This window comes from Gouania willdenowi, chromosome 6 (assembly GCF_900634775.1).
Source record: "Gouania willdenowi chromosome 6, fGouWil2.1, whole genome shotgun sequence".
In the NCBI taxonomy this organism is placed as follows: Eukaryota; Metazoa; Chordata; class Actinopteri; order Blenniiformes; family Gobiesocidae; genus Gouania; species Gouania willdenowi.
In genome coordinates this window covers 59,661,907-59,683,926 of record NC_041049.1, presented here as the reverse complement: position 1 = coordinate 59,683,926, position 22,020 = coordinate 59,661,907, and the positions used below count along the sequence as shown (strand labels likewise).

Genomic DNA, 22,020 nt, shown 5'->3' with positions numbered 1-22,020 from the left:
AATGTTTAGCCATACTTGTTTTTAGGGTCACCAACACCATAATGAAGTATTTGAAACAGTAGCAGGACATTACTTTGTCTAAAAACTTTTGTCTGTATAGTGTTAGTCAAACTAGTGGAGCTGATTTTAGCCCAGAGCTCAGCAGGTTTGGTGATACAGGAGGAAAACAAGAGCAATCAACCATGTGGATAACATGTTTTGGCTTTTTTTTAAATAAAAAACTTTGTTGATTTTAATGTCAAATAAGCTTAAAACTGTTTTTAATATAATTTTGTTTCATGATTATACTATTTTTATTTCAGATTCACTGGGTATTTTTCCAGAATGAGTACTCGGATACTCATCGATGAAAGAACCTATTGATGCAAATGCAGCTGCTGTGATTCTCTAGAAAAGAAACTTTTTTAATGATAATGTTATTACATTTAAGTGAAAACTGTATCTGTTCATACAGTATGTACTGTATGATGATAGTAATGTTTGCATTAAAAATACTGTAGGGAAATGCATCTTTGCATTTTCCTCATTGGTAGCAGGGTTGCCATGTTGGAGCGTTTTAAGGGTTAACAGCTTCACATCCACAACCAGCTGGTTACAGATGTGCAATTTTATTTAGACCTTAACCAAACCTCATTAATAGATCAAATCCAATTGGTCGATGCTGTAATTCTGTTTGTGGTATCGGACTGAAGTGTGGAAGAGTTACACAGTAACAGTATAGTTGGAAAATACATTTTTGTCGGTGTTTAATCCTTGTTTTAGTTTTGATTTACAGGTAATCTTTAGCCAATTAATCACTGGAGAGTATCTATATATATATATATCTTGTGAATTATGACTTTATTTACTATATATATATATGTATAGTAAATAAAGTCATAATTCACAAGATTTTTGCAGTAGATCTAACTTGATTCATATTTACAGCTCTGATGTGACTCAGCTTTAGGGGCCCCTGGTGTCTCATGGGGCCCTATGCATTAAATGGTCTGCATTTAGCAAGAAACGGCTCAGTTTATCACACCAGTTAACACTGGTGTACACCATAAGTGGGTATAGAACATTAAGTAACTCTGGTTGTTGTTTGTTTTGGGTTTTTTTGTCAATAAAAAGCCAAATGATGTCGATTGGTGTAGTTTGTAGACATCAGGAGGGGGTGAATACTTCTAACAGGTCTGTGTGTTACCATCAAAAACATATCAAATTCATATTGAAAGATTGCGGGTGCAAAACAGTGCAAAAAGTCTTCTAAAATGTGATCAAACTGAGTCTACTTTGATGTCGTGATGTGTGCCGGGTTGTTTGCAGAAGGGAAGTGGAAGGAGGGACGTGTGTTTTCTAACAGTGGAGCAATTTTTTTTTCTTTCAAACAGAAGAAGCACACAAATATTCTGATGATCACTGAAAAAAACATCAAGTTCAGCACACACATAAAAAAAGCTTATATACAACACTGGCACCAGAGTTTGAGTCAATTACAATTTCAAATTACAATTATGTCTTCAATTATCCATGTTCAATTACAACTGAATTGCGATTTACGTTGACTGACAATTAAAATTACAATGATAATTTTTCACCTGAAAGTAAATTACAGTTATTAAAATTCCATTACAATTATTCACAATTACTAAGCCTTTAATAAAGAAACCTTATAAAACATAACCTTGCTCTTGTGTTAGCTTTCTGTTAGCAACTTTAATGCACACGGGTCAGTTTTGATCCATGTCTTAAATCAGCTTTAGAATATATTAAAAAATATTATATATAATCTGATTTTTTTTTAATCTCTTGCTTACCTTGTTAGGCTTCCTTATCCATTCAAATATTGATTTGAATGTTTTTGGTGTGGGCGTCTGAGCCTTTTTTGTGTCAGTATTAATCTAGATTACATTTATCTATATTTTTGATGGTAAAATGACCTTAAAGAGCACTGACAGGCAGTGGGAAAACTTGATATGAAACATATTTTAATAAATATTACCTACTTATGTGTAAGCCGTAGAATTGTAACATGGTTCTACAGGCTTGTGTTTAATTAAATTTTCATTGACAGTTTTTATATAGTTCTTATGACAATTACAAAATCAATTATCTGAACTCAATTACAATTAAATGCTGATTCCAACAGCAAGAGATTTTTTTTCAATTACTATTAACGTCATAATTGTAATTAATTATGAATGACGCAATTACAATTATAATTGACCCCAACCCTGACTGGCACACACTGAAAATAGGCACAAGTTACAACACAGTCACAGATACTGAGCTACATTAAAAAAAATAAAATGAAATAAAACATCCTCAGTGCTACATTTATGCTGAGTTTGTGATGTACAGGTTGTCACTGTCACACCATTTAAAAATACTAATTATTACACAGAACAATGCTACAGCACTATATCAGGTGGGGGATGGGCCATTATGGGTCATACACATAGTGGTTGGTACACCATGGTTCATAACACAAACTGACTCTGTTGGTTGTCTGCTCCGGTGCTGTCGGTGGGTCTCTATAAACATATAAAAAAAAACAAAAAAAAAACAGTAACACAAACACAATTATTACACAACTTATGTTGGATGGTGGATGATGATGAAGGTGGACGGAGGCGAGATGAGACTGGTTTGGAGAGTAAAGAAAATGTGCTCCGTTAGTTTTCTCATGGTAAACGGTGAGTTTAACCATGTGGTTTCCATGCTCAGGCATCATGTACATGTGGTGTCTGTGTGCACAGGTTGGACTCTTTGATACACATGCCCGGTCATGCTGCCTCTACAGCAGGAAATCAGTCATCGTCATGCGCTTTCTAACACTTCCCATCATGCTCTCACAGTCCCCTGGTTTATTAAGGCTCACTTTGACCCACATAAACGCACATGGAGGGTCAAACACTAGTGGGAAAGAAAAGGATGTATGTATGCAGTGCTGTTGAATAAAAACGGAGTCTAAACACTCATTGTATATAAATTTATTCCATGCAAGGACTTATATTTACATATTTTTTATTCGAATAATTTTCTGTTGCATAAATGGAAAATACATGCATTTACCTTTCCCCAAGTAGACCCACATCCAACACTAGATGTTTTTTTGTTTTGTTTTTTTTTCATGAGCATATTTCACCTGCATCTCTTCACATCAAATCTTTTTTTTTTTGTACTTAAATATATAACATCCAATAATTACAACAAGAGACATGACTCAAAATGTAGAACTCTGCTCATTCAGAATAAAAACAAAACTTTAATGATTTGCTATACTTTTTTTTTCCTTTGCTTCTTCTAGAGATGAACATTTCGGATTGGTTAACATGAGATTTGTTAAAGTGCCCTGAAAGACTTGCATAATTAGAGGGACAATATCAATACATTAGACATACATTAATTAAAATTTGGCTATAGAAGTCCCCTTTTATAACAAGTTGTGCTTTGATTTGAAGACAACGTGGACTGAAGCTTCATCCACACTGTTACCAACGTTAGATAGTGTGAGGACGCTACACTTGGAATATTACGTCAACGTAGGCCTGGGCGATAAAACGATAACGATATATATCGCGATAGAGATGTAATCAATATCAATTAGAAAAAATGTGCGACACAATGTTCGATTATTTCACTGAACTCTGTTAGGAAAAAACCTAGAAACAACCCCTGACCCAGAACCACAAGGCATTCTGGGGGATGTAGGCAGAGGGATAACTTGAGCTCCTTCAGAGTAGCTGTTTACATTAGTAGTTTCATGTTTCACCACCTGAAATGATGACCCCCCCCCCACCCCTCGTATTTTTTATAATTTCATTATAAATGAGGAAAATGTGCTGTTGTATTGAATTTGAATATTGTGTTTGTTGGTTTTTGTCGCAATGTTTGCTGAAGAGTTTTTTTCATGATCCAAACTCCGCCCCTCTCTACAAGGGCCCAGTTTGGTTTTTGCCTTTTTTACCTCTTCTTATTCACCATTGAGTGCTGCTCTTGTGGTGCTCCCCAGTACCCCCGTACCTGTCCCCCATGTGACATGTTCTTGTCTTTCCTGTTTCTTGGTCGGGATGTAACTGAAACTGAAGTTCCTAACGGAAAAATAAAGTTATTTGAATTTGAATTTGAAAACTAACTAGTTCTACCTCAGGTGTGCACTGATTTATTATTTACAAACTTGCATTGCACATTTTCTTTGATTAAGCATTTATTTAATGTCTATATTTGTACATTTAACAATTGTGGTTTTTTCGTTTCTATCCATAGTTTTGTTGACCTCTTTTTAAATGTTAAAGTATACGTTTAAAATAAAAGTATTTAAATGTGGCCTTTTTTTCTTCTGGTTCTTATTTTGAATAGGTAAAAAACACAAATAAAATGAATTGATATCGACTGGTATGAAACACATATCGTGATACGTTTTTTTATCGCCCAGCCCTACATCAATGTATTTCTCATTTTTGCTTTGCCTCATTAAGACCGAAGGCACCGTTGTCTTAATCTTTAATAATTTGCTTTGATTAAGCAGCATCAGGAAACTGTAGAAGTACCAGTAAATACATTTCTATAAAAAGATGCTTTTGCTCATAACAGCCTTAATTTTCAACAACGTCTCTTTAGTTTGTAGAATAGACAAAATAATTTGATGAGTTTGGGGAAAGGCAAAGAATGGCAGCTACATAAAAAACCTCTGCTATGACTGAGTCTCATAAAGCTGTGTTAAAATGCATAAAAATTACAAAGCTTTTGAGGCCATTAAAGGAAAGTGTTTCGTTTTCCTTTCACGAGTACAGTTGAACATAATTTCTCATGCAGTTCATGCAAATGAACAAACAGGTTTCGTTCTGTTGACGTTAGATGTTTTCATCCCTAGTTTCCATCATCTCATCTCATCGTCTTCATGTTGCTTCATGTAACACCGAGTCTTGCCTGGATTGCCCTTTCAGAGTAAAAGCATTTCTACAAAGCACTTAAAAGGAGATCCCTTAACAGCTTTAGGATATGTTTGAAAGCCATGTGTTGGTAATGTCCAGCATATTATCAGCGGGGGTTACAGCTTGTGATTCCTTTTCATTTTTTTTCTTTTTTACAAAATTGTAAAAAAAAGAAAAAAAAAGAAAATGGGAGAAGTTGACACAAGAATATTAGAGAACAAAAGCAACAGAGCAACAGGCAATGATGTAAACATAGGAAAACAGGAGTGTGGTTAGCCTTGGTAGAAATACAACAGTGACCCATGCCAATGTTGTCTAGTCTACGATATGATGACACACCCAAGGAGAACACTTGGGAAGCTTAGATATAAGCACAGTTAGGATACAGTTTTCCAGAAACATAAAGAAACTCAAAATAAACATAAGAGGCAAAAGGGAAGGCAAGTGTTAAAAAGCAAAGGTACAAAGGATGAGGAAAAGTATTGGCTGGCCTTCCAATGGCATTGTTTGTGTGCTACTCAACCATGCTACATAATGGATGGGATGGGAGAATGGGAGTGCTGCATAAGACAGGGTGGGCTGCAGGGCAGGGCGGACACGGAGGACACTCCAGAGGCATCCCCGCTCATGCCAGACATGCTGTTAAGGCTCCAAGGCTTTTCATAACCTTCGGTTGGAAAACAGAGAACGTTTTAAGTACAGTGCAGCACTCAATCCACTGTTCTACACCTGTTGCTTTCTTGTTTTTGTCTCCATAGAAACAAGCTCAACACAGACAGATTATTATCCTCCATGCACTGAGCGCTTTAGTACAACAGCATGCACAGGGTGGTACTGGAATGGTTTGGAGTCAAACACTGGAATGTATCATCAGCTACAGGCAGATTTAACACTGTGTGCATGTTATTAATGCACAAAGCATGAGACAATGTTCATCATTATCCAACTTATTCCTGCAGGAAGTGCTACTATTCATATGGGTACAACTTCCTGCTTGGCTAAAGAGCTCTTTTTTAACCTGTGGTGAATTAATGATGATGACCATTAGTGTTGTCAGATGCATTTAATTATTTTCTATAAAAAAAAAGAGGAATCCCTAAAACAGAGATGTGCAACTTATATCAGAGTGGGGGCCACAAATATGTGATTGTCTGATCCGAGGGCCTTTTTATCAACATTCATGTCACCATTTAGAACAATGACCAATCTGAGAACAGGACTTTGGTATATGTTGTTGTTTTCTTAATCATTTTGTGTACTTTTATTGGCATTTTATGCATTTTGCTGTCGTTTTCTGTGTTTCTGGAGTGTTGTGTGTTATGTTGGGCTTCATATGCTCATTTATTTAAACCGTATTTAAACTATTCAAAATTAATGTGAGAGAAAAAAGCAGCTGAAGATGAGGCTTTGTATAGCCACGCCCAGTTGTTCTATTCACTCAGAAAGTTCAACACTAATTCCAATACATTTATCATTTTTGCAGCTTTCAGCATACAGTGATGCAAGTTGTAAAATCAAGTTAAAATACATATTTTTTGGGGGTTTAAAACATAAAATCAGTTTAAAAAAAACAACTGCTCCCATCTGACTTGGTGTTTATTTCTTCATTAACGTTGTATATACAGTATATATATATTTTTTTAATTATGAAACATTAATTTTAAATCATTTTGTACTTTATATTTGACCTTTTCATATACGTTTTATAATTATAAACACTTATTTTTTTAAATCACCATTTCATGTGCTATGGTTTGATGCAAAAAAAAAAAAACAAACCTGTTTTTACACATGAATTTTATGAATTTTAAAATAGATTTTAAGTCGTGATAAAACAAATTTTCTCTTAAATAAAATTCTCACTTATTATAGCTTTTGTTTAATATTGTATTTCAACACAGTTTTTTTTTTATTTATTTCAACCTGATGTAAAATTAAACAATTAAAAAAAAAATTGCATGCATTAAATTACATGTTATTGGTGTTGGAAAACAACAAAGTCTTTGTTTTGGGAAGAAAAAAAAATCAACTAAAATATGTAATTGAATAGCCAAGGTCCACATTAAATTTCAATGTCTTATTTTGAAAGGCACGATGTCAACGTTGGTGTTATGTGGATGCAGCAAAAAAAATCTGAGTTCACCACAACAAAGCCTTTTGTCTAGAAAGTTGCACCCGTAGTCAGAAAGTAGCAGCCCTGGTAATAAGGAAGATAAAGCTGCAGGTTGTGATTGTATTAATGCTCCTTCACCATACTGATAGCACCCATCAGCAACACACTTCATGCACCGTTATGGTCAGAAGCAATGTAATCATATGTCAAAATTCACATGGTTTTTTTTTTTTTTCATCATTAAAACACGTATACATACACTGTATACAGCACAGCACATAAATATGTTCTCACTTCAGGAGTTTAAGACACCACATCCTAGTTCATATAAATCTCAAAAATATCTTTTTTTCTTTGACTTGTAAACAAATAAATAGGGGTTTTACATTATGAATGGTATCAAAAAATATATTATGTACTGTAGATGTAGACAAATATTCTGTATATTTGTGATGATTGTGCTTGGCCTGATGATAACTATTTACAAACCCCAGCAAAGATGGCTGAGAACTAGCTGCTGTGTGTGTGTGTGTGTGTGTGTGTGTGTGAGCTGTCTATGGGCCTACAGGGTGTCAGTGACTCAGGGGCGCCTGTGATTGGCTGTTACTGTACGTACCCCTCCTCACTCTGCCCCCTGTGTGGTGGGGGCGTTGGGCAGTGGTAACCAGGAAGCAGGGCCGCTCTCTGTCACTGGGGGTAAACATCTCCTCTGGAGAAACCGCCTGGTCTATGTGAGGACAATCCTCGTTGGCCAGAGCTGCGTTAGCCGCCTCACCGTTCAGCTTAGAATCTTCACCAACACACAGCAAAATACAAATAAAACGTTATACCACAGTTTGGATGTAATATGCACAAAATCTGGCAATTTTAGGAATCAGTTAGGAATACTGTAACTCAAACAAAACCCCAACATAAACTAAATCAGACAAGGACAAAAATACAATGAACCAAAAAAAAAAACCCAAAAATCTTCAGAGAATAACCACAACACAGGAATCAATGGCAACAAACCTTCAATACACAAAGTAAAAGAAACACACGTGAACCCAGAAAGCCACAGGCTGAGACAGTAATGACGTTTCTTTCACTTTGGCCAAATGATTAAAATGACTCATAGTAAAACCAACGTAACAAGAGACATTTGGTTTCAGTGTGCTCATCTTTATACTGTAGCTCTGTAGTTTATTATCATTTTTATTTTTGTTTGTTTTACTGGTATACTGGTTTTACCTTTGGTGATAACCTGTAAAAAAGGCATGCTTAACATTGTTATGTACATATAAGGATTAATGGAAAAATACATTATAGATTTAGCATTGCATTTACTAGTGTGAGATGTGGGGATTTGAGAAAAAAAAAAGAATAAATAAAATAAAAAAGGGGTTGATAATAAGATATGATAAAACAGGTTATTAGGCTTTTCATTGTCAATCCTGCAGATCTTATAAAAGCTCCTGGACAGATGTTGGTGTGACATAACCTCAAATTTTTTTCCTCCATAAATAGCTCTGTCACACTTGGAAGCACATCTACTCCCTCTATTCACTCTTATCTTTACAGAATTTGAACATTGGACTTTGTTCGACATGGATTTCCTTCCTTTTATTTATTTAGTTATTTGTCATGGTCGTGTGTGTGTGTGTGTGTGTGTGTGTGTGTGTGTGTGTCTACATCAGCATCACTATTGTTGCTTTTGGATTTAAAATTAATACTTTGTTAAATGTATTATTTTATATTTGCAATCTTGTGCTTCTGTAAACATTACACGACTTTAACAATATGAATTATATATCATGTTTTACAGTGTGTTTATATTTGTCACATGACCTTTATAAGGAAGTGTACCCATTGTTCGTGCTGTGTCTGATGAAGGGCGTGAGCATGAAACATTACACGTTTCATTAAACCTGCTTTTGGAGCTACTGTATATGTGGTGTGTGTGCAGACACACTTTGTTACTTTTGTCATTGATTTTCAGGTCCAGCACCCAGTCGTCCTCTGGGATGTGGGTGCCTTTGACTGAAACAATTGTGCAATATAATCAACTAACAGTTTTTTTCTAGAAATATAAATAAATGAAAAATTCACACATTTGAAGTTGTTATTGTCCAAATGATTTATAAAGCAAGTAAAGGTTCACTTCCAAAAGGGTTGCAGAAAATATTTTTAGAGAGAGAACGGAATATAATTTAAGAGGAAAAGTACATTTAAAGATACAATATGCTAGAAATACACAGAAAGTGTAAAGACGAGTGTAACAGCATCAGGTGTTACATTATGGAACTGGCTAAAGGATGAAATAAAACAAAACACGAACATAAACTAGTTTAAAAAGCTTTTTAAGACATATATCAATAGTGAGTATAAGAAAGAAGAGCAACAATTTTACTTAGGATGGCAATAATATATAATATGTATATAATGGTATAAAATATATGAATACTTAATAAACACAATAAAAAGATTTTTGTTAATTTATATATTGCCACTTTAAATTTAGTTGATGAAATTTTTGTCGTAGATATTAAATAGTATATTATTAATATCATGTACATGCCATGTACATTCATGTGTATGCATGTACAGTATATATGTTTGATGTGCATACATAACCTGTATATATAAAACTTGTGCAGAATATATCATGGATAAATATTGTGAAAATAGTAATATAAGTTCATTGTGTGTGTGTGTGTGTGTGTGTGTGTGTGTGTGTGTGTGTGGTGGGTGGTGTGTGTGTGTGTGTGTGTGTGTGTGGTGTGTGTGGTGTGTGTGTGTTATTATGTAGAGAACCTTGTTTGTTTTGTTGTGATGGGGTAGGTACAGTATGTATAAGCTTTAGTTCAACCTAAACCCTTTAGGCTGAAGAATTAGACAATTATGTGTTGTTTTTTCTTTTTTTTTTTCTGAAGACTGCGTGCTGAAATAAATTCAAATTCAAAGATTCTTTCTTTGTGGCCCTGACCCAAATGCTTCATGGACTATATTAACATTAATTACCTGAGGAACACATGAGGCACTGTGATACAAAGGCAGTTTGATGGTTTGATGCGAACCGCCACCTAAATACAGTTGTGGATCATTTAGTATGAGTTCAACCCACACAAAAACATAAATCTAAGGATAATCAGTTCCCCCGTGAAGCCAAATATCTGATAAATGTTGATTAAATCTCATTGTTCAGGTTATTACTCCTGAGTGTGCTCTCTCCTGTCTGTTTAAATCTGTCCACATAAAGATGTGATCCACTGATTTCACTATCGACTTACATTGTTCTTATTGTTACAAATGTGTACTCTATGTTATCCTTAAGAGACCTGTAGAGTGAATCATTGAGTTCTAATGTGTTAAATCAATAGTGAGATTACTCAGTATACCCCAGTCTCACTATTCCACCATCCAGAGTCAAATATGCTTTTTATTACATGTTTTATTGGTTGTTTTCTATAAAACACACGATTAAAGATAAAGCTAAGGATTGTAAGAAAACATTTTTGTGCATGTTCATTTTCATTTCTACATACAGTATTGTCATGCTTTTCTATCATGCAAACGTCTGTTTTAAAAGGGCCAACGATTAATGATTTTCCATTCACTGTGTGTATACTGTACATCCAGCTCATAGACACCTTTTTGATGACATCACACATGCATGTAAATCATTTGGTTAGACACAGAGGAAATGAGGTAATCCGTCAAACATAACTGCATAACTGTATAAACTATGTTTGATCAGCTTGCATTCAAGCAGCTTTAGCTATAGGCAGACTGTAAAATAGGAAATGGTGTTACTGTTTACAGTTAATGCTAATAATTACTCTGAGGCAAGACCAAGAGAAGCGGGGCCTGTATAATTTATTTATCACATTATGTATTTTTATTTACTGTATACATGTATTTATTGCAGTTATTATTTAATGGTTTAACAGTTTTAGTTATAAACATACATACATATATACATACATTTAAACGTATATGCATATAATAAATATACATATAAGTGCAGAAAATTCTGCATAAATAAAACAATTTGTGCAGAAAATAACTTTAGTATATGAAGACTTGAACAACAAGGTAAGAGATATTTAAGACATTACTTAAACAAAGACTTTAGATTTTGGGGATCAATATTTTTAGCAAAGCAGATTATGTTATCTCTCTAAAATATTATAATTTAGTAACCCAGATGTATGAAGTTTTACACTGACAGTGTAAAAAAAAAAGTGACTTGCAACGCTCTTTTCCACCATGTTATGAGTTTGCTGTTATTTTACAGTATTTATCCTGCCTTTGTTGAGTCCTAAATAATGTACTCCTATGAGATGGGTTATACTGAGACTGGAGGCCAGTGTTTTTGACCTAAATGCAAAATTCTGAGGTGAATGTGGAGTTCATTGTATTGCTCATTCACTTCTGAATTCTTCACCTTCAGATAATTTATTGAGAGCAGGGCCGGCTCTGGGCATAGGCAAACCAGGCGTTCGCCTGGTGGGCCATCTGCTAGAGGGGCGCAAAAATTAAATTCTTAAAATAATATTGAACAATAAATAAATAAATAAAAGATACGAATAATACATTTCCACCCATCCTTCACATTTACTTGACACGTTTTCTTTTAAATAAATAATAATAAAAAAACAGAAAAGCTATGAAAAATCTATGTGCTGACCCGCCAAAGTCTACTCCCTCCTGGAACACCATAGTACCCTGACTGAGAGAGAGGAAACCAACACACACACAAAGGGATTTGAACCCCAAACCATATCTGCTATCACGCTGTGCTTCCAATAACATGTAGGCAGTCTCTAACTCATATAACGTGTTTCATTGACCTAATACATTGAACCATGTATTAGCTACTGTATATATGATCTTAGTCTGTAAAATATATAAATTAAAGATTGTTATAGAATAGAAATTTCAAATTATTGTTTATCAATCATTTGGACAAAAAAAATCCTTTTTGATGCATGACTGGAATAAAGCATTATTAATATTATCATTATATATAGAATAGGATTGAAGTTAGTTGAAAATCAAATGTGTAACATTAGTGTTTCTTACCTTGAAACTTTATCTCAAAAACCTCGTCGTGTGCGATCGGACTCTGGTGCTGGGAACTAATGCTGGACTTACAGAAGTTAGGAGATCCTGGCTGGGGGGCACGAGGAATGTGCCTGTTCTTTTTCTTTGGTAGTTTCTGTTTGGCCATGGCCAGGGAGTAATACATTCCAAAGTTGTTGACGATAACGGGGACGGGCATGGCGATGGTCAGCACGCCTGCCAGAGCGCACAGGGCCCCCACCAGCATCCCAGAGGTGGTCTGAGGGTACATGTCTCCGTAGCCGAGGGTGGTCATGGTCACCACAGCCCACCAGAACCCAATGGGGATGTTCTTAAAGTGTGTGTGCTCACTGGCTCTGGGGTCGTTGGGGTTGGCTCCGATGCGTTCAGCGTAGTAGATCATTGTGGCGAAGATGAGGACCCCAAGAGCCAGAAAGATGATGAGCAGCAGGAACTCATTGGTGCTGGCCCTCAGCGTGTGGCCCAGCACTCTCAGACCCACAAAGTGACGAGTCAGCTTGAAGATACGCAGGATCCGGACAAATCGGACCACCCTCAGAAAACCCAGCACGTCCTTGGCTGCCTTCGAGGAGAGGCCGCTGAGGCCCACCTCCAGGTAGAAGGGCAGGATGGCCACAAAGTCGATGATGTTCAGGGCATTTCGAATGAAGTCACATTTATTGGGGCAGAAAGTTATTCGCATTAGAAACTCAAAAGTGAACCAGACCACGCAAACACCTTCGATGTAGGTGAGGTAGGCGGCGGTCTCCGTCTCCTGGTAGGTGCTCTCCACTGTCACGTTGTCCACCACCTCCACCTCTGTGCGGTTGATGATGGGGTTGAAGGCCTCATGGGTCTCCAGGCAGAAAGTAGTGATGGATACCAGAATAAAGAAGAGAGAGGCCAGAGCCACCCACTGAGTGGAAACAGGTAGGGGGGGGAGGGGGGAGGGGGAACACAGAGAGCAATGAGTACGTACTGTATGCACTGTAACTGTAATCAAGCTTAATGGCCTTAGCATAGCTTCCATTCTTAGAAAAGCACAAAGCAATTCAATCCATTAACAATGACAGTGACGACAGAGTTCTGTTCATCTCTCCTCTGAAGTGTCGTTAGCGGGGGGGCAATGCCAATCAATACCACCTCTCCTCCTCCTTCACTGTATCTCAAGGTCACGGCATTTGTATTTACATGCAGATTTAAAACAAAGCATCAGTAGCAGGCATTATTATAAGCTTTAGCTAGGCTCCTCCCCCTCTGCACCCCTGGGAGCAGTCGTCCTTCTCCTCCACAAGGTCATCCTGTCCAGATGAAGCTGAGACCATCACTGCGTTTCTGAGAAACCCCTTTGGTTCTTAATGGTGGGAGCATTGATTAGATATCATATTTCATTACAACTCTAGGTCCTGATGTTTTTCATCTACAACACATGGATGTAACCAGGGTTGGGGTGGATTATAATTGTAATTTCGTATTTGGTAAATAATTACAATGATGGTTTAATTATAATTGCAATTGTAATTGAGAAAAAATCTCTTGCTGTTGTTACCGTAATTGAATTGTAATTTGGGTCCAGATAATTGACTTTATAATTATAATTGCCATTGAAATTATATAAAAAACTACAATTACAACTAAATGAAACACAAACCTGGGGAACCGTGTTACAGTTCTTACACGTAAGTAATGTTTCAGAGCCTTTTCCTCAACATTTTCATAAAATCATTCACAGTGACTTGTTCATTGTGTTTAAGGTTCCGTGATGTGGATGTTGTTCCACAGAAACACATGGTCATGGAAATGTGAAGTGAGTAGCAAACATGAAAATGGCGCATGTAAAAGTGATGAAGAAGACTTTATAAGTGTCTCTGCATCACACAGAAGGGTCATATTTAGAGAAGGTCTCATTGGGCAGGTCTGGGCCTGAAGGTTTCTTCCTTTGAGATAAAAAACCACAGCAACCATAGGATGGAAAACAGCCTCAAAACATACACCTCTGTGTATGTGTGACATCATCAAGAAGCTGTGTGTTTATCACCTTTTAAACTGAGAGACATTGACACGCCTCATGGATGTCTCACAATTCATTTCAAATGGGAAAAAAAACAAAAATGTAGTTTTGCTTTTCAAAGCTATTGAGCAGAAATAATATCTTTATTATTAGTCTATGACCTCTATAGACACTATAGTACACAATGCAGATATTATTCAATAATGGAAAGATTATTTTTTTTATTTTTTCTTGTGCGACAATACATCTCTGCATGAAATTAAATGACAACAAAAGTTGAGCAATCTTATTTAAATCAATGATCTAATCCAGTGATATCAAAATCTCTTGAAGGACATAATTCCTAAAGTATGAAACAAAGGGAATATTTTCAGAAATGTTGTTTATATTGAACATAATGTGCTTTCATATACCGTATTTTTCGGCCTATAAGGCGCACCGGACTATAAGGCGCACTGGTTTGTTTTTATTATTATTATTATTATTATTATTATTATTATTATTATTATTATTATTATTAAAGCTCATTAAGCAAAACAAAATAGTCAGATAAGTTCAACTTTATTCAACTCATTAACAATAACTGTCAACATTGTTCAGGTTTAACACATAAAATATAGACATTACACTCCCTTTATCAGTTCAGTATGTTGAAGCACAGTACTGGTACTGGTACATATCACTCCACGAGGCACCTGACTACATTAGCCCTGAAGCGCCAAAAAACCATCAAGAGGTGCAGCTTCATAGTTTACCAAAGTTGTACTAAAACATTTTGACATATTAATTCCATACATAAGGCGCACCTGATTATAAGGCGCACTGTCGATTTTTGAAAAAATTAAAGGATTTTAAGTGCGCCTTATAGTCCGAAAAATACGGTAATTGGTCTGACATTTAGAAAATGAGTTTGGTTATCAAATGATCCAAGTTCAAAGTCCATGTGTGCTGTAATAATGTGTGTATTGTTTTATTATTGCTTTATCCTCTTAAAAACAAAGGCTGTACAGTTAAATGGGATTCATGAAAGTAAAACCACTAATCACCCATTGTGGGTGGTTAGTGGTTGGACTTCCTGCCCCGTGAGGACAGACTCAACCTTTGTTAGCTATTTTTTTTAATTTTTATTGTTTCTGAACTGTCAAGAGTTCGATACCATTTAGGCCAGTGATAACAATTACATTTCTTGTACTCCCTTTTAATATGTTTTATATAAATGTCAAACTGGTGTTACTCAGATGTATCTCAAAGCAATAAAAACCACCTGTATCAGCTGTTTATTTTGCGTTATATTGGATCCAGGGTGCAATGCTCCCAATTGGCTGTAGGATATCAATTGTTTTAGTTTGTTTTGGAATTTGTTTTATTTTTTGTTTTTTGTTACTGAACATCCAGTGAGTTTAAAGTCCTAAAAAAGCCTCCTGTGCCAGAGTCACATGGGTGGTTTCTATGGAGACGCACAGGAAAGAGTGAAGCCATCCAATCAGTGTTTGTTGAGCATTACCAAGAGGTGTTGTTTGTATTAGATGGATTTGTGAGTCCGCCCCCACATTAGTGTGTAGAAAATAACAAGCTGTGCTTGGGTCGTGTTACAGTCCAGCTTAACAAAAGGACTCATCATAGTCCTGTTTGAGTTACACTATATAAAAGTGATTAAGATTTGTGGAGATAAATGTGTAGTTTACTCTGAGTTACTATTGCTCTGGGTCGCAAACCTTTTTCATTGGGTCTTGGGCATTGAGGAGGTTAAAACAGTTTGTGATTTTATCATAAATAGTATTTATTTAAGGAGAGACAACATATAGTGCAACAAGATATATTAAAACATCACACAATGTATTGTGAAGTCGTATTGTGATGCAGGGGTTGGATTTTTTTTTAAAAACAAACACAATCTACACACCAGATGTTTTGGTTTGTTTTAAATATATTTATGTATATATATGTATATTCCTGTTGAGATCAAAAGGTAATACTTAAGTATGAATTGTAAGTATGTCCACGGTAAATCTCAAATAAAAGCATTGTATATTTCTCCAAATTATTGCATTATAATTACTATTATCTATCGTATCATATTGTGAACGTCCCACCTCTAGTAATTATATATGCATATTTGTTCTTCTAACAGTAGGTGACAATATTTTGGTTCTTACAGTAAAAAGACAGATTTAAATTTTTGTCATTCAAAGATATTTCAGAAATCCCTCTTAACATCTACATTTAAGTATTTTTGATGTGTAATTGCACCATACTGTCATTTAAAAGAATGACCATTTCCTGAAATGTGGTATGATGTAGACAATATGTGAGAAGAAGAAGAAGAAGAAGAAGAAGAAGAAGAATTGTTGTGTTACTGGTTTATTTTAACACAGAGATGGAGGTTTGCATTTGCTACATCTACACTGGGACATAATTGCTCATATTTACCTGCAGGTTTTATTTTTCAGTCTGACCCAGGGCAGCTGTGGCTACAATAGTAGCTTACCACCACTAAGTGTGGAGTGAAAGAATAATGCCAAGTAAAGCGCTTTGAGTGACCAAAATAAGGCTCTGTAATAATTCATTCATTTGCCTTCTTTGTGGTTTTCAACAATAAGATGGTCATTTATAAGTTATTATAACTCTTTTTGCTGAATAGAAATAAACAGCATGACTGTAAAGCAATGATGAAGCATCAGTTCTTCAGCTTCTTTCAAACGCTGACACTCCCACTCCCTCACAAATCTAAATCCACTCCCATTTTGGAGTTAATGAAATAAACACTGCCTCTAAAATGTGTCTCTTTGTGACAGTGAAAGCAGGAGGGAGGGAGGCTTCCTATTGGTTCATGCTCAGCGTCGCTGTGGCCTACAGCGACAGAGACAGGAATTTTTCCTCTGATGCTACACTGAGAATGGAGTCTGTAATTATCTCTGAGATCACTTCTAATTAATCTTCTTTCTAGTCTTGGTGGAGCAGTGTCACTCCTCCTCCTTGATTGTGACCAACTATAGACACGGCTGAGGTGAATATTTCAGCTGCTGCTTTTATTTGTGCTTTGTCTAACAGTGAAAATGTGTTGATAAGGTTGAATGTTGTTAGGGGCATGAACACTAACTGAACCATCAGGCATTGCTGCGAACACAGTGTGCAGCAGGAAGCGCTTTGTAAGGGTCAGATGAAAAAAAAAAAATATATATATATCTATATATATATATATATTTTGAAGGTACAATATGTCCTGTTGTTTTCAACGACGAGAGGCAACACAAATAAAACCATCACATCAAACAGCGTCCATGCTGTGGTCTGGAAGACTGCCAGTAAATTGGTTGGTGCCAAAGAGTTGTTTTTATAATGTGCAGCTTGTTCTATTTAATCAGGGGACCCCCGAGCCCTGCCAGAGCCAAACCCAGGGCCAGTGTCATATCTATATCTTTGTACTCTATGTGGAAAATGGCTAGAAACAATGACTTTTTAAGGATTGAGGCAATTCACTACCCCTTCCTCCTCCTCATCCTCTTCCTCCTCGTGTGCACTCACATCGACCTGCTGTGAGACCCCTGGGAGACCCCTGGGAACGCAATCTCAAGGTCATCAAAAGCCTCTCTGCACCACACAGACCATCAATCTCTACTGATCAGACAACGTGTGTGTGTTTTAAACTAAGACAAACTCCTGCATGGGTGAATTTAGGTTTGTAAGATCACAGTAAGGCCTCAAATCAGAAATCTCATTATGCCATGCATTCAGTCAGTTATTATTATTTGTATTAATGTTAATGTTATTATGGTTATTAATATTATTATTATAGGAGGCAGGGTTTTGTAGGATGGCTAAAATAAGTAGAATTGGATGAACTTGGGTGTAGAAGCCTAAGAAACAACCTTTACACAGTCTGTGCCTATTATATAAAATGTATAAAATCTACACAAATTCATTTATTTCCATCCAATCACCATCCAGACATTTAGGGCTTATAATACAAAACTGGATTTCCTCTTATCACACTAACTTCCAGGATTTATTTTGTGTGCTGTACTACGACGCTGGCTAACTTTTTAAATCACCATGGTAACTTAGGCTGAACACCTACCCTGGTCGGGAGTAGGTTTTTGTTCTTACCACACAGTGGGTTGGCGCTAATGGGCCAATCAATTTATTTACAAACTACGATGTGTAGAAGAAGATGCTCAGCCATAGTTGGGTTTGAAGAAATATTTCAAACACTAACTGTGGTTTCAGTGCCCAATCCTTTCCTGGGTCTAATCCTTAAAGCTGATATCCAGAGTTTCTGAGAAACGTCTCGATGCCCCGCCCTCAACAGCTCCAATTCCTCCCACTGCCTCTCCCAATCTACCAGAAGCCACGCCTCTACTTTTCTGCACGCGCATCGTGAAACAAAACAAGGTCGCATTGGCTCGCATTGATAGGTCTATGGGTCAGGTAAGAGCCCAAATCATATTTATCTGTTTGCTGTTGTGACACACAGCCTTGTTTCAGTGCACCGTTCCGCATTCACTTTGATTGACAGTCCCAAAAACAGGAAGTCGAAGCCTGTTGGCTGGGCGCACTCGGTGATTGTTTCCATTTGTATAGGAGTCTATAGGACGAAGGAGGGACTTATTTACATTATTGTATATGAATGACCACCAGCAGTAGACCATAGTAAAAGACTAGTTAGGTATTTTTTTTTTCGCATTTCAAAAGAATGATACATAAACATAGATTTCTCACAAACTGCAGCTTTAAACACATGCACAAAATGCGTCTTCATCTGGTCGGCCTGTATTTTACGGCAGTTTGTGAACTATTGAAAACCTACTATTTAAAAAGAATAAGAATTTTTAGTTTTCAGTGAATTAAGATTTATTTGGTTTGTTTGGTTTTTGATTGTCAATGTTGTGTATTGTGTTTTCATCCTTTTTGTATATATCGTTTTGCGGTGGTTTTCCTCTTAATCGTTTTTTTTTATTTTTTATTAATAATAATTAAAAACACCACAAAAACAGCCACATATTTACACGTTATTAAAATATTTAACAAATGTCGTATTGTCGGTTTACATTCAAATGTCACGTCCCAGGAGCTTTGTCGTAAAGATTGAGAGGGACGGAAGTGACGTGGGATATAAGCAGAACACACCAACCCCAAAAGTCCTATTTTACATGAAGTTAAATCAACGTTATATCATTAAATCTTAGTGATTAGTGCTAATGAGGCAGATCAGCGACAAATATATACAATGAATCATTGATGCCTTTGAAACTAAAGCAGCATCTTCAGTGGTTTTTGGTGACTTTGTTCCACTTTGTATTCATACAATGGATTATACAATGAGATGATCTGAGATGTTCTAAATAAACTGGTGACCATCACACTCAATGAGTTTGGCTTCTGACACCCACGCTGAAATGAAAAAATAAAAAATTTAAATAAATAAATAAATACTGCTGAAATGAATTTAAAGCTAATTCAGCTACTTTTATGCTTCATAGTTTATGTTCAAAATGTTCTTTTTGAGAGTATAAAGTCTTTTTTCAGAAAATATGCTTTTGTTTCCATCCAACTCAAGGAAATGTCTAATTTTATTGTATTTGATTATTTTTAAAATGAGAAAATAACAATAGTACAATAACATTACATGTTTGTATAAAATGTTTTGATGTAATTGAATCTGTTTGACTTTTGACTCAAAGTGACATTTGGCATTACCTTTAATCATATGTTGTGTGTTAACATGAACTCTGTGGTAAATAAAGAAATGTCTTTGGAAGAATCACTTTACCTCCATTAGGTTTTTGTGTTGGACGAGGTTTTGCTTGTTAACCTGTTCGTAGAATGTCACTGAAATAAAAATCAATAGAGGAGATCAATAACACTTGTTGATATTAGAATGGCCCCTGATCTCACAACCACTGACTCTTGGAATACCTTTGAAATGTATGTGTAATATAATGCACAGGGGGGTTTGCACGTGCATCACGTGCACACATGCACACAGACTCTCACCCTTGCATATTTAGATGAGTAGGGGTCCTCAAACAGAGCCCAGACCCGTCTCTGCCAGCGGCTCCACAGGGTCCCGCTCCTGGGTTCGTGGGGGTCTCCCTGCGCCAACCTCCGTGTCATCTCATCCACCTCCTCCTCCCCGTGCTCCACCTCTCCCTCTACCTCTTCGTTCCCTAGATCCAACAACCCTCCCCCGCTGAAACTATCAAGGGCCTCCTCCGCCTCCCGGTGCTGCCGGTAGGTCATCCAGCAGCACGGCTCCACGTCCGTCTCATCGATGCCCCAGAAGGCCAGCTCCTCCTCGTACAGCGGTCCGCACACATCGGCCGGGCAGTGCAGCTTCCCTGTGCGGTAATAATTCAGAATGTGTGCGAACACCCCGGGGTGGCGGTCGAAGAAAAACTCCTCGATCTTTGCGTCATAGTCAAAGTGGTTGGGCGCGTCCGGCTCGGCAAGCCAGGACAGGCGCGTGCCGGGCAGGGTGCGCAGGGTGCTGCGGTACGTCTGGTGTCGAATCCCTCCCACGTTTATCACAATGCGATCCTTGTCGTCGCTCAGGCCCATCGCGTCCCTTAAACATTTCTCCAATAAGTTCCGTTCATTGCAAAGGTGAGTCCAGAACGCAGCAACACACCCCTCACCGAGCTCCAGTCCTCATGGAACAGCTGGAACAGCTGGAAGGTGCTGAATCAAAACCCAAAATGACTGTAGCCAATGGCAACACATGAGGAATGGACGTCACATCGTTGGAAAATCCAAGATGTCGAGATAACAGCGCAGAGAGCAGGCGTTCCCATCGTCTCAGGATCATCAGGTTGCGGTTGATGACTTTCCTGAAGGTGACTGACTGCGGTGGTGCTGAACGGACAGCTCCACTTCTCCTCCTCCTCCTCCTCCTCCTCCTCCTCCTCCTCAGGAAAGAAGCTCCGCTGCCTTATCTTTCAAAGTAAAGCCCAGACCTCCTCCTCCTCCCAACCCAAACCTCATCTTCTTTCCTCACCTACAGATCTACAGATCTATAGATCTATGGTGTATGCCCCAGTGCAGAACCATGCGATCACAACAGACTCTAAAACCTCCACAATCAAGACTGAAACATTTCCGCCTCAAGGCTGGAGACGGTCAAACCAGGCTGTGCGCAAAGATCCTTCTCTTTACGCAAAGATCCTTTTTACGCAAAGAGATCCTTTTTACGCACGGTTGGAGGAAAATGTGTGACCATGGAGGCTTTAAAACACGGCTCCGTCTATTCAATGATAAACAATCCCAGTCTCACTGTGATTAGCTCACAGTCAGAGCTGCTCAGTCTCCACCTGGGGACAATTCACTGTTTGAATCATGAACCAATGAGTCCAGTGACGGCCTGACGTCATACAGCAGGGGGCGCTGTTTTCCAGTGTCACAAAGTGAAATGGTCTCATCAACATTTTTGACAAATAGATACTAGACAATCACGTGATGGCAGTAACTAAATGTTTTTAAACATGTAGAAAAGATTAATATTGGAGTATAAACTCTACTAACATTACACACAGTTTGAACAGTAACACTGTGTTTAAATATAGGAAAATAAATTTATATATTATATATTTATATTTAATAAAATGATTCTTTGGCGTACCACTAGATGAAACCCGCACCACAGTTTGAGAATCAGTGTCCTAACTTATAAAGGGTTTTCAAGGCGCGTCATCAAACCGGAAGTCGCCATATTGGAGGTACTCGGCAGGTAAACAAAGCAGATCCCTAACATCGGACAAGGAAATGGTGAATTATTGCTGTGTTTTTGGCTGTACCAATCGGTCAGACCGTGAAAAACATTTGGAGTTTTATAGATTAGATACAACGAATCAGAGAGAACAATGTCAAAGGTTATCAGAGGAAAGGAGGAGCTTATGGCTAGAGAAGCTAAACCAGGA

At 37.2% G+C, this 22,020-nt stretch overlaps 1 protein-coding gene across 2 annotated transcripts; it reads right to left on the bottom strand.

Moving 5' to 3' along the window:
- Positions 1-1,830: 1,830 nt before the first annotated feature.
- Positions 1,831-20,981, bottom strand: kcnc1b (potassium voltage-gated channel, Shaw-related subfamily, member 1b). Of its 2 annotated transcripts, none has more exons than XM_028449844.1 (4): positions 20,102-20,981; positions 12,097-13,012; positions 7,649-7,822; positions 1,831-2,516 (listed from the first exon to the last, which is right to left on the bottom strand). In XM_028449844.1, the coding sequence occupies exons 1-4, from the start codon at positions 20,663-20,665 to the stop codon at positions 2,407-2,409; spliced, it is 1,764 nt and encodes a 587-aa protein (XP_028305645.1). In that variant the 5' UTR covers positions 20,666-20,981; the 3' UTR covers positions 1,831-2,406. The 2 variants fall into 2 exon arrangements, with proteins under 2 accessions (XP_028305645.1, XP_028305644.1); XM_028449843.1 differs by lacking the exon at positions 1,831-2,516 and adding an exon at positions 4,751-5,586.
- Between the last annotated feature and the right edge of the window lie 1,039 nt (positions 20,982-22,020).

Excerpts from the sequence above, each read along its gene's own strand:
- kcnc1b (XM_028449843.1), bottom strand. The coding sequence starts at position 20,665 with ATGGGCCTGAGCGACGACAAGGATCGCATTGTGATAAACGTGGGAGGG. Across the intron at positions 7,823-12,096 it reads TTTTGAGATAAAGTTTCAAG|ATTCTAAGCTGAACGGTGAG; the intron begins GTAAGAAACACT and ends GTGTTGGTGAAG. Across the intron at positions 5,587-7,648 it reads AGGGGGCAGAGTGAGGAGGG|GTTATGAAAAGCCTTGGAGC; the intron begins GTACGTACAGTA and ends TTCCAACCGAAG.